General features: G+C 30.9%; 1 protein-coding gene across 2 annotated transcripts; it reads left to right on the forward strand.

Moving 5' to 3' along the window:
- The first annotated feature begins 11,320 nt into the window (after nt 1-11,320).
- LOC119689565 lies at nt 11,321-12,464 on the forward strand. 2 transcript variants are annotated; one of them, XR_005253456.1, is made up of 3 exons: nt 11,321-12,021; nt 12,068-12,216; nt 12,268-12,464. XR_005253456.1 is itself a non-coding variant. In XM_038104422.1 (2 exons), the coding sequence occupies exon 1, from the start codon at nt 11,487-11,489 to the stop codon at nt 11,937-11,939; it is 453 nt and encodes a 150-aa protein (XP_037960350.1). In that variant the 5' UTR covers nt 11,321-11,486; the 3' UTR covers nt 11,940-12,021; nt 12,079-12,141. The 2 variants fall into 2 exon arrangements, 1 of the variants encoding a protein (XP_037960350.1); XM_038104422.1 differs by lacking the exon at nt 12,268-12,464 and having other exon boundaries at nt 12,079-12,141.

A 12,464-nucleotide genomic window follows, 5' to 3' on the forward strand; every position in this document is an offset into this window, starting at 1 on the left:
AAAATAAAATTCGTCTACTCTGACACTACAGTGTTTCCGTTTTTTGGTGTTTCTTGATTTTCTTTAGTCCGCTGTTTAGATAAATCTTTGATCTCCGGAGTAAAGTAATTGATGCATGTTGTATCAGAAGCTATAAAATAAAAAATAAAGACAAGGAAAAATATCTAATAAAATTATTTTTATTTTTTACAAAAACAATTTCAACAGAACTTTAAAAATATTTTAGTTCCAAAGATTCAAGTCTAAATATTTTTTAAATGCATAAGGAGAACACCCAAGTAGAGGCCTTTTCAAGGTCTCTTCTTTTATACAACAATCATCCACACCACTGGATTTACTCTTTCGAGGTTTTTTTGGTGGTAATACGAACATTTTTGAAATCGGTAACCTATTTTCAGTTTTAGGTTGAAAAGTATTTGAAGAAGTGTTAAAGGTATTATGTACACGTTTGGAATTATTTGCCAGAAATGGAAAACACATTCTATATTAACTCGGACTTGGACTTAAGGAAAAAAATTTTAAAAAATTAATAATACAAATTAATCATTATTAACCAAAAAAAAAAAATTTTAAAATATTAACTATAAAGCGAAATCATAAATCATAGAATCATATGTTAGGCACAGCCATTTCCTTAATATATAATTTTTTACAAATTTTTGTGTTATATCAGAGGAAATCTATGTCTTATGATAAGATGTCTAGCTTTTAACAGAAAATAGTTAATAGTAAGAAAATTGTTAAATCTAAGAGATTAATACAAATATTAAAAACTAACCTAATAGGCTCTTAGGTTAACCATACTGCTGTTTCGGTTACTGCCAAATATCCGTCATCAGTGATGGGTATTTATAAGTCAATTTGGAATCATGGACTCACGTGTTAACACACACTTCTTGGAGATTTTCTTGGAGACAAAAATCGCTGAAGCGAGACAACTCGTCATGCTGATTAAGAGTTGAACGGTTTATGTAGGCTACATTATATGTGTACTTCTTCCAGTAATCTTCGAGTTATCTCAGAATTTTGTATATATATATATATTCTTCATTCTGCATAGTGTAAACTTTATAACATTGGAACATGTTTTCCTTTAACATATTGTCGTCATCTCAACGCAGAACATGATCACAAAAATTTTAAAACAAATTGCTTTGTGGAAACAAAAATTGACCATTATGGGGAATTCTTCAGGAGTCCCCAAAATTTTTTCACAGTAGCGGATATGCTAAATTGGAATTTTTCAAAGCATAAAACTAGCAGTTCAAGTTATTAATTACTCGTTTGTATGCATACACATGTCACTTTTTACAGCGACTAATAAAAACATTTTCATTTTTAGAAATGCCATTCCAAATAAGTTTCACTTCAAGTCAGTATCAATGGATTTTTATACATTATTGTTGCTGTTTCTTCTTCTCGACACAGCGGGAGCCTTTAAATATCTCTTTTCGACAAGGTAATCTGACGTTAAGTGTCATATGACATTAGTGCAACCAGCACTTAATTAAAAGTCACTTTTTTTCTAAAATCGACTTCACAAAATCTTTTGTTTTTAAATTCTTTTAAAATTTATACAAAATTTATTTCGAAATTCCATTGGCGATTAATAATTGTCAACAGATAACGTGGTGGTCTCCCACTTTGAGAAATCGCTTTGCTGCTCATAAAGTAGTCGGCGCATTAAACTCATCCAGCACCCAACGCGCAGCATACGGCAAACGTCGCCGAAGTGTTTCTTTCCTCGGCGTGTACTTGTTCTGTATGGTGGGGCAACCTCAACATGATTCCTTTTTATCTGACTGTCAGTCTGTCTATCTGGTCGACCGTCTGTGGTTGGAAATGTTTTCTAAAGTATATACATATATTATTTATATTGAGTTGTACTCACGCGTATGTGGTTTGTGTGTTTCTCTGTCGGATTCCATGATTGTTTGTTTGTTTGTTTAAATGTACTCCTTGACATTAGCGCTAATGTCTTCGCATATGTTTTCCCGTCTTGCATTATAAAGAAGATGTTTTTTCATTACTTTTTCGACTTTATCTCAAATTATTTGTTTATTCATTTTTTTTTTCAGAATCTGAATTGCCCCTGTCATTTTAAATCTATTACTTGGAAATTTCTTCTCATTATCGGATACACAAAATAGGCCCACAGATACTTCTCAAATTGAAATCCAACTAAAATTATTTATCGAAGCAATCTATTTTCCTTTCTGTTGTCGTTTGTGTTAATGATGTTTTCATCTCTCGATTAATTAATTCAACCCATGATTTATTTTTCCATATTCGTATTTCAACATTTTTCAAATTTGTATTTTGAATGAAGACTAATTAAGTGCTTTACTTTCAATATTCAATTCCATATTCCAAGATATGTTGAGAATATTTTTATACACTTAAGTTTTAAAATTTTCACATTGAATTTTAATGAAGAATAAATGCATATATTTTAATTATTATTCTTATTCTTACTTTAATACAAATTATTAAAATTAATTAAGAGAAGTGTGTTCTATATTAGTATTGTTTATAGGTAGAGAACTATCTTCTGATAACTTTTTCGAAAATTAAAAACACTTGAATGCTAACTATTCAGCATACTAAAGTAAATATACTGTTATTTCGCATATGAATACTCGTGCAAAAAATATTGTTATTAACCCCAAATACAGCTGATTCACTTAAACCAATTTTGATCCGATAACGACATATTTAGACAAGGTTAACATGGTTGATGGGGATTTTGCTCTTGAAGTGATATTTCATTATTATTTGCTCTTTTTTTTGGTGGAAATTGCAAAAAGTTCACTAATTCAAGTGACCTCCCTGAAACCTGGATGTATTCTTCTAATTATGCAATAAACTCACTCATAAGACTTGCTTTTCTGTATATCTCTACTTGTAAGAGTCTAGTGCTAACATCAATCCACTCAATTCGTACCTCGATCCTTTAAATTATCTTTGCTCTCCAATTACTATTTTAGCTATATTTGTTACCGTTATCTATTCGCATTTCGAATCTGACGTATGATCTATATAATTTTTGGTTATATAGACTTCTGTATATCTCTACTTGTAAGAGTCTAGTGCTAACATGCAATCCCTTCAATTCGTACCTCGATCCTTTAAATTATCTTTGCTCTCCAATAACTATTTGAGCTATATTTGATACCATCATCTATTTGCATTTCGAATCTGGCGTATGATCTATATAGTTTTTGGTTATATAGACTTCTGAATATCTCTACTTGTAAGAGTCTAGTACTAACATTCAATCCCTTCAATTCGTACCTCGATCCTTTAAATTATCTTTGCTCTCCAATAACTATTTAAGCTATATTTGTTACCGTTATCTATTTGCATTTTGAATCTGGCGTATGATCTATACAGTTTTTGGTTACATAGACCTCTCCCAAAACAGTACCCATACTCTCCTCACTGCATTCCACCACCAACAGCTACACATTTCGTATTGTACGTCTTCCGCAACGTCGTCTCTACAATATTAACAGTAAAGGTTTAGTATGGGTACAAGCTCAGATATCTCTACCACCTCTTATTGCTCAATTAATATCCAAGTCCGTAATTTCAGGATATCAAATATGTGCTGTTGATCACATTATGTGACTACAACCTTACAAGTTTTTTTTAATCTGAAAAGTATAGTATTAGACAAACAAATTTCTGTAATTTTAATACTAAAGCAAAGGATTAATAGCAGAATCGATTACTGATATGAATACTAACCAAATTCTAAAAAGTATAGTAAGTAGTAACTAAAAAGTGTCATAAAAGCACAATGTACTTTACTGTCGTTGTAAGTTCAGTTTCTTCAAATAAAAAGATTTGATTATAGTTTCCTGTGGTGTTTTTTCCAATTAAAAAACTTGTTCTTATATGATCATAACTTTATTTATTATTAATATTATCAGGGCAATTAGGGCTTGGTTATTATAAATTAAAGGAAACTATTTTTTTTTGTAAAATTATATAAACCTTTATATACGAGTTTTGTGAAAACAAATTAAAATTATGAAGGAATTCACTTTTAAAGGCACGTTTCAAATTAACGAAAGAAGAAGAATGGCGCACGCTTTTAACTTTGACATTTGCTTAACTTAGACGCCAATAATCCTTATAATATTAAACATTTCTGTTAAGTGATCATTTATATGTGCCTATGATTCCTATGAAGACATCAACTATTAAATCGATTTCATCGTTAACAAATTGTGTTATTACTGGCATTAAAGTCATTCAGTAAAAACAACCAACTGAGTCGTGATTGAGATATCATCGAGGCAAGTCCCACAGCTAGCAATTCTCTTGGATTTATACGGCATTCCATAAACAATTATCAAGGCGTACCACGAATAGCAAATTAAAGAAATAAATAAAGGAGAATTTAGTAAATAATTTATGTTGGCCATTTGAACCAGAAGTACAGAGCACATTAATTTACTAAGTTTAACCGCCAATATAAGGTTAGTTCTCCTCACTGTGAGGAATCGCTCTGTATCTTAATTATAAAGTGAAAATTTTTAACTGGAATCAAATTAAAATAGTGAAATTAATAATTTTATATTAACATTATGAATTGCATTTAATAAGAGTTTATGTCTTGCATATTTATCAGCCAACGAAAAATAGAAGTACACTGTCGTAGTGTACTGTATTATTTAGTGTACTGTTTAATGTACTGTTAGTTATTTAGTGTTCGTGGAGTGTTTTACAACAAACATATAAAACTACTTCTGGAAATTACTTAGTGGAAATTGGTACTTTTTAGTTCATTTTCAATCACTGGTATTTATACTTTACATATAGACCTACCAATATATTTAAGTATTGAAAATGTATGCCGCATTATTTATATTATTAATCTTAAATAAAAGTGAAGTTATAGCAGTGTGCATTAAAACTATCTACTATCGACTATTATAGAAACTAAATAGATATTTATATAGCATATTAGACAAATACCTATTTACACAAACACTATCTTTAATAAATTCTAATATTGCAGACAAGTATACAAGGAATCGCTTAAATCATACATTGGATAAATTTCTTATTGCCATTACTGCCAGTACTTCTTTTTAAAAATTAAAGCCTTACCAAAACCCTTTTTTGTAATTTTGTCGTCATTATTGACGGCGTAAGTTTTTCTGGTTTCTCCGCTTTATAACTACATGTGGACAGGATAGGCACTTCTTCAATTAATATTATTATTATTAAATAATAGTTTATGAATGCACCCTGGCCTAAAAGATCTATTGTGCGCCTAAAAGCCCAACTAAAACAATTCTTGACTATTTATAAATCCTTCAATTGCTGTGGGCTTACTTTTATCTATTGACTATACTTCTAAGGTAGTCAAGCCTACATCTTGCTGCCACTGGGTAGTGTTATAGAATATATTCTGATGTGTTTCCTTCTCCTCATAACAATGTCAACAGAAATTACTTTCTACTGTATTTACATTTTTTCATGTGGTTATTGAGTCTGCAGTGTCTTGTAGGAACTTTAGTGTAGAGTTTAATATCGTTTCTGTTAAGGTTAAGAATAGCGTCAGCTTTGATGTGTTCAGGATTAATGAATCTTCTTGACTGCCGCATGCCTGTTCAAATAATTTTCTAGGCTCTCTAGTATTCAAGTAGATTTCATATTTTCCGTTCACATATTAAGTTATTTGTGAAGCTATTTGTTACCCCGCAGAAGACAATTGAATTCTGGACCAATGAAAGGAGTATATACACCCTTTTTTGCTGTGGAATCTGCTATTTCATTGCCTTCATAGTTCCACGATGATATACTATTGAGAAGTTAAAAGCCTTCTCAGACCTACTTTGATAGGAATAAAGGGTTTGTTAAAGATGCGAGCGGTCCGAAAGAATGTACATTTCTGCGAACCTTTTTTTAAAAAAACTTGCCGACAAAAAATGAAGAAGTTACAAAATCAGTAAAGAAAATGGAAGATTATTGACAATGTATTTAATGTTAAGCATTCATAAATTTTTTGAACCGTTTTCTTGGTTGAAACGAAAAAATATCTGTTGAAAAGTAGATAAAGAAAAGAAATAGAAAGAAGTGATCTTTTCTTAAAAAGAAAAGAAGTAAAAAGTAATTGAAAGAAAACTAAAACAAAAATGGTGCATGGTACAAGAGTAATTTTTTCCTTAAAACAGATTGTAAGGCAATGAAATATTGATAAACGGGAAATGAAAGAAAATAACGAACATTTTAAGAAATATGATATTTTTAGCGAAAATTATGAAAAAAATTAAGAAAAACCTGTTCGGATATAATGAAGAATTCTTGGTTGCGAGTTTTTGCATACACTTTTCTTCAACATAATGTGTATTATTATGGAAAACCCCGTCATAAAATTTTCTTCATTTCTAATACCAATGAATCAACCTGAGTTTACAGAAGATATATAATAGTGCTAAGAGTATGTACTGATGCAGTAGGTATGCTGTATTCGATTAACCAAAGGCGCCGAATAGTGCTTAAGATGGAATATTACTACTGGATGTAAAGTGGAAGCTATATTGGTAGTTATATTCGATAATAAGTACTATTTGGCATCTTCAATTAATCGGATACATATATTCTTTTGATTAATTGTTTATAGAAGATATATAACGCTGCTAAAGCTATATACTATAGTAGTAGGTATGCCGTATCCGATTAACCAAGGGCACCGAATAGTTCTCAAAATGTTATATTACTACTAGATATATAGTGGAAGCTATACTGGTAGTTACATTCGATTTTTAGTACTATTTAGCATCTTGGGTTAATCGGTCAGCAAACGAATGTTTATGAGTGTTTACTATGTTCCTTATAAGAAATATTTCATAATTGTCTAAATAAAACACACATATTTCGTTACTCAAAAAGCAATCAAATGCTTTCGAGGTGAAACAATTTTTATCTTTACTATGTAATGAATTTGCCAGTACCAGAGAGTATCAAAAATTCAAAACACTTAATGATTTGGCACACTATAAAATATCTATAAAGTCCTAGTGATCCTTGTAAGTAACCATAAAGTGAGTTTCGAGGAAATAGTTGATTCCTCAAGACTGTCAAAATTTTGCGTATACATCACTTGCAATAATATTGAATGTTAAGAATGGTGTACTTGAAATGACTATAGCATATACTCTCAGTCGACTTGCAATGGTGCGATTCTGACATCTGTTTGCAGAGGAATTTTTGTATGCACCCGCCAATCACACTCCAGATTTAAATCAGCACTAAGTTGAGTGGACGACAATCAGTGAAAGCCGCCCAAAAGCGATTAAAAGCGTAAATGCAAGTATTTTGATATCAATTTTTTTTATCAATTACTTTGAAAATTGTTTAAAGGAAGAAAATGAAAAGAAACGAACTCAAATACTGTCAGGAATTTAGGAAGAGATTTAAGGCGTATTCAACTCAACAACTGTTAATACTAAAAACTTATATATAATAAAAGATATAAATAATATATACGCAATAAATAACAATTTACATATTATTAAATAATAAAGCAAAAAAAAATTAGAATAAAAAATTACAATAAATTAAATTAAAAATAAATATAAAAATTTAGGGTTAAGAATTTAGAGCAGATAATTAAATATTGCGAGCAAAAAAGATATCAAAAAATAATATTATTAATTAAAAATTAACAATTAAGAAATAACAATTAAGAAATAAAATTAATAATAAAGCAATTAATTTTATATATTATACTGAAGTATAAAATATAATTTTCCAAAAAAAAAAAAATGCGTTTTTCTTACTTAGACCGGGTATTTATCAATCCACATAGTAAATGCACAAGACCCTATGCTGAAAAGGACACCAGTAAATAAGTAAGTAAATAGTAAGTACACATCATATCATTATAAACTCTGAATGAATCTTTTATGTATAAAAAATACCAATTCAGTATAATAAGTTAGCATTTGGTATTAATTTGTTAGTCCAATAGTCCTATGTAAAAATTCGAAGACATATTTTCATATAATTAATCTTTTTCGAGTCTCGAAATAGCATCGCTTGACCTGCCCGAAATGAATATATTGAATCGTTCTGCATAAACGTTATTGCTAAGGACAATAAAATTTATGAGCACTGGGCGGTTGAGAAGGCAGTTATAAGTTGGCACCGCTTAATTTGAATAATAGAAACCTCGATCCTTAACGTCATGCAATGCCTGACGTGCAGATTATCAATAAACGAAAGTCAAAGGCAATTCACGGCAAACAACTCTTTCAATTTGCAATTTCAGTTCGCTCATAATAGTTCGACAGCAAGCAATTATGTTCAAATAGGTAGGTATAATAGCAATTTCAGCGGGCAATGGCACCCACCTAAAAAACCTAAATCGTGTTTTTTATTATTGCCTTCGGTACTTACATTAGCATTTTTTGTTGATATTTTTTGCTGCTCACAATTATTAATTGACGGTTGGCACAAATTTGTTTTCAGCTAAATTAAAGCATTTGCGATTGCACTGCAAGCTCTGGGCACGATAGTAAAAGCACTTCTCGCTGAAAAGAAACAAGAAAAAATATCCACCAAATTGAGATATTGCATGCGAATCCAATCCAATTCAATCCAATCCATGCCATGCTAATGAAATGAGTTGTAACACGAGCAAGCAAACAATCGCAAATTTTGTCGGGATACACCTATTTTATAACATTTACAATAAATATTCTCTCTCTTTTATAAATAATTTATTATTTTCAGATCTTGTTTTTTATTTTTTCCTTGGCTTTGCTGCTTTGCTGCTTCGATACGAGGAATTATTGCACGCTTGCGTAAATTGCAGTTTCTTCTTGTGCCGAAATGAACTGATCACCGCTCAAGCCGCTCCAGTCGCTCGAGTCGTTTACGTTGTTTGGGGCCGATTTGGTTGATTTTGTCGATTTGGTGTTGAACTTTTTCGGAGGCGTACTCCAACACGATTTGCTATCAGATAAGCTGTTATTTCATTGTAATGGGAGGCTTGCATAAATGCTGAAAATCTTAAATTATTACAATGAATTGTGATACTTGAAGCAAAATTTATAGGGCCCAAAGCGAACATTAATAACAGTTTCAAACAAACAACAAAAATAAAAATATAATAAAATAAATAAATAAATGGAATCCAAAAAAAAAAAAAAAAGTTATATTATTACAGTGCTTAATGCTCAATAACAGAAACCCCAGAAATGTATCAATATGGATAAAATTATTGACACATTTCCAAACCCAATATTTTATTTGGTTCGAATATATTATTTTTAAAATCAATTTTATTTTAAAACACCCTTTAATTATAAATAGAAGTAAGAATAGATAGATAAATTCTGACACAATTCGCATTATCTTCGAGCAGTCAAATGAATTTAGAGCTACCACCCAACATATCTGGCCTTCCTAGATTTAAAAAAAAAGCAGACAGTTTAAACCGACCATACATTTGGGTAGCACTCTCCAAAAGGAAGAAGCCAGAAAAAATTATAAACTTTCTGAAGTAGCTATACAAGAATACTAAGTGTCGCGCGATCCACATAAACCAGCTCTCTGAGTCTTTTGACATCAAAACAAGTGTACGAGAGGGGTTTATAGTATCACTATTGATTTTCATTCCCGCGCTAGATGATAATCTCAGCAGAGCATTAAAAAATTCCTAGGGTATCCAATGGAGACTGTTTAAATGTCTGCAAGATCTAGAATTCGCCGATGATGTCTTGCAGTTAAGTCACATACTTGATGAATTACAGCCGATGATACCCATTATAAGCGAATAAGCAGAGTCTGCCGGTTTAAGAATAGGTACTGAAAAAACAAATAGCATGACGAATGTATATAGCGCATTTTAAAATATAAATTTGCCTATACCTTCTGCTCAAAGTATCCGGATTTTGTTGTTCGTTTACTACTCCTTAAGTAATAGACCCTTTTTCAAAAAATTTTTTTTTTGTTATATTGATACACTCTTTCTTGACATATGGTACAAATTTGAGCGCCATCTGTCAATTAGTTTGTTTACAGCAGCTGTTAATGTGAGACTATCTCAAGTTTATTTAGCGGTTTTTACATTGAAAAATTCTTGTTGTACGCGATTTTTTGCCCAAACACGGCTGTCAACAATACTGTCATCGCTCAGACATCATATTCGCCAAATCTGGATCCGTGCGACTTTTTCCTGTTCCCGAAACTCAAATTGCCCCTTCGTGGTAAGCGTTTTCAGTCGATTGTATCTGTAAAAGAGAATTCGCTGAAGGAACTAAAAGCCATACCTGCATGGGCCTACGAAAAGTTTATGGAAGATTAGGTTAAGCGTTGGCATATGTGTATCGCTTCAGAAGGAGCATATTTTGAAGAAGATAAAATTTAAATTTGTGTGTTTTATTTACAAAATCCGAATACTTTTTGAGCAGAAGGTAAATGATGGAAAAGAAATTAAATGTGCAAAATCTTTTATATAACTGGGAAGCATTGTGACAAATAAGAGCGGAGCTCATCAAGGCGTTGATGCTCGGATCAACAAAGTGAAAACCACGTTTGGCAAATTTCACAACATATTTCTTACCAATTGGTGCAAATATTCTTTTATAAGAAGTTATTTCTCTTTTTTAGAAATTCTTAAATTAAGAAAAAAAATTGTATAAAATAAAAAGTTATATATTAATCGAAGTAAATTCCTTTCGTGAAGGACTTTGTTTATCAACTATTTTCTATTACAGATGGTCGCACCTACTCATTCTCTATCTCTATTTTAGTAACTTATTCTCTTTTGTGGATACGATTTAAGCAGAGGCCTGAAAAAATTGACATTAAAGGTTATCAGAATTCTATCATAATTTTTTCATATACCTGAATACTTATATCTGGATATCTGGATACTTATGTAGCCGCAATAATGCAGCATTCCAATAATGAGCAGATCGAATATTCTCATACATTTACATCGAATACTTTAAGTAATCGTAGCTGAGACAGCCGACTTTATATATATATATATATATAATGTATGAAAACGTTTATATATAAATCCCCTTCATACTTGCGGACAAAATCACCGAAGAGAATATTCCATGGTTCAGTCAGATTTCTTAAACTATTTAGTTGTACACATTAGTTTGACAGCCATTGTAAACTGTTTTATAACTAAATATACTAAGCAAGCGTATAAATACATATATAATTTGTATATATGTAAATTTTAGAAATTGAAAGGTCTAGTAAACACAGAATTTTGAAATTTCATGTAAGAAGTTTTTTGGTAATCATATATCATTATATTTCAGATAAAATTTTTTTCCGTAGAATTTATTTCAAAATTTTTGATGACTTCATTTTACTTAAGGCGATTTCAGTTTGTAAATTATTAGTGATAAACACTAAATTGCGTTGCACTAAAGTATCTTTGGTGTTATCACATTACATTTAATTTTTTTAAACTGGTGAATTGTATATTTTGATACAAAATGGATCGTAAGTTCAATTTTGGGAAGTATAAAAATGATGCGATCAATACTTATTTGGAAAAAAATTCAGAAGATCAACAAATTTTTAGCGATGAAGGAATCAAGCTAAAAGCTGTTCCAGCATCGACAAATGTAGCTCGGTATATTATTGAAATGAGTGGTGATGCACAAATTGAACCGTTGTGTGATTTTAAACGATGCAGTGACGCTTCTCGTAATTCAGCAGAGACTACTTACGCTGTAGCAGACCCAGTTCAATATTGTGACTCGGTTGTATCTCTTGAATCACTACGCTCTCTTACATCGGCAGAGAATGGAAGCCCCAACGAATGTACTAATAGAAAGGAACTTTTCACGCTGTTCAAACGTAATTCACTATTCAGGGCAACCTCGTGGACTTCATCTGAATTCTTCTTTGCTAATGATGGTGATTCAGGAAGTGATGAGAAGTGAGCTGTTGACATGGAACCGTCAACCAAGTACGTTTTATAACTGCTGGTTGACTTAAAGTAACTCAACGTAAAAAAAAAACCACGTAAGATAAAAAATGTAACCAAATATTTATTAAAAATATAATGAAGTATATTTACAGTTGTAGAAAAAACGGACAGGTCCAACCTATATCTCCTCAAGATATAGAAAAACTACGTAGTTACAAAACATGTACGCAAAAATTAAGAGTATTTATCAATGTAAACACAAACTATCTGACTTTTTACAATTTTAATCGGTAAGTCATTGAATTTGATAAAATATAGAATAAGATAGTATTTTTAAATAGGCGTGACGAAGAGACTTCATACAATATGTTGAGTTACTATACTTTAAAAACAATGAAAATTAGCTGAGCGAATCCACAATTTCAAAGGTGATATAAGAGGAAAAGAAGAATGAAACAAATCAGACGATATTTAATAGTTCTTTCCTTCTTTACTTAAAACTGGCAATAAACACCTATATATATCTCTTAAGCTAAAA

The sequence above is a fragment of the Teleopsis dalmanni genome, chromosome X (assembly GCF_002237135.1).
Source record: "Teleopsis dalmanni isolate 2A chromosome X, ASM223713v2, whole genome shotgun sequence".
NCBI classification, from domain to species: domain Eukaryota; kingdom Metazoa; phylum Arthropoda; class Insecta; order Diptera; family Diopsidae; genus Teleopsis; species Teleopsis dalmanni.

Bases quoted from the DNA above. Each gene is read 5' to 3' on its own strand.
- LOC119689565 (XM_038104422.1), top strand. From the start codon at position 11,487: ATGGATCGTAAGTTCAATTTTGGGAAGTATAAAAATGATGCGATCAAT.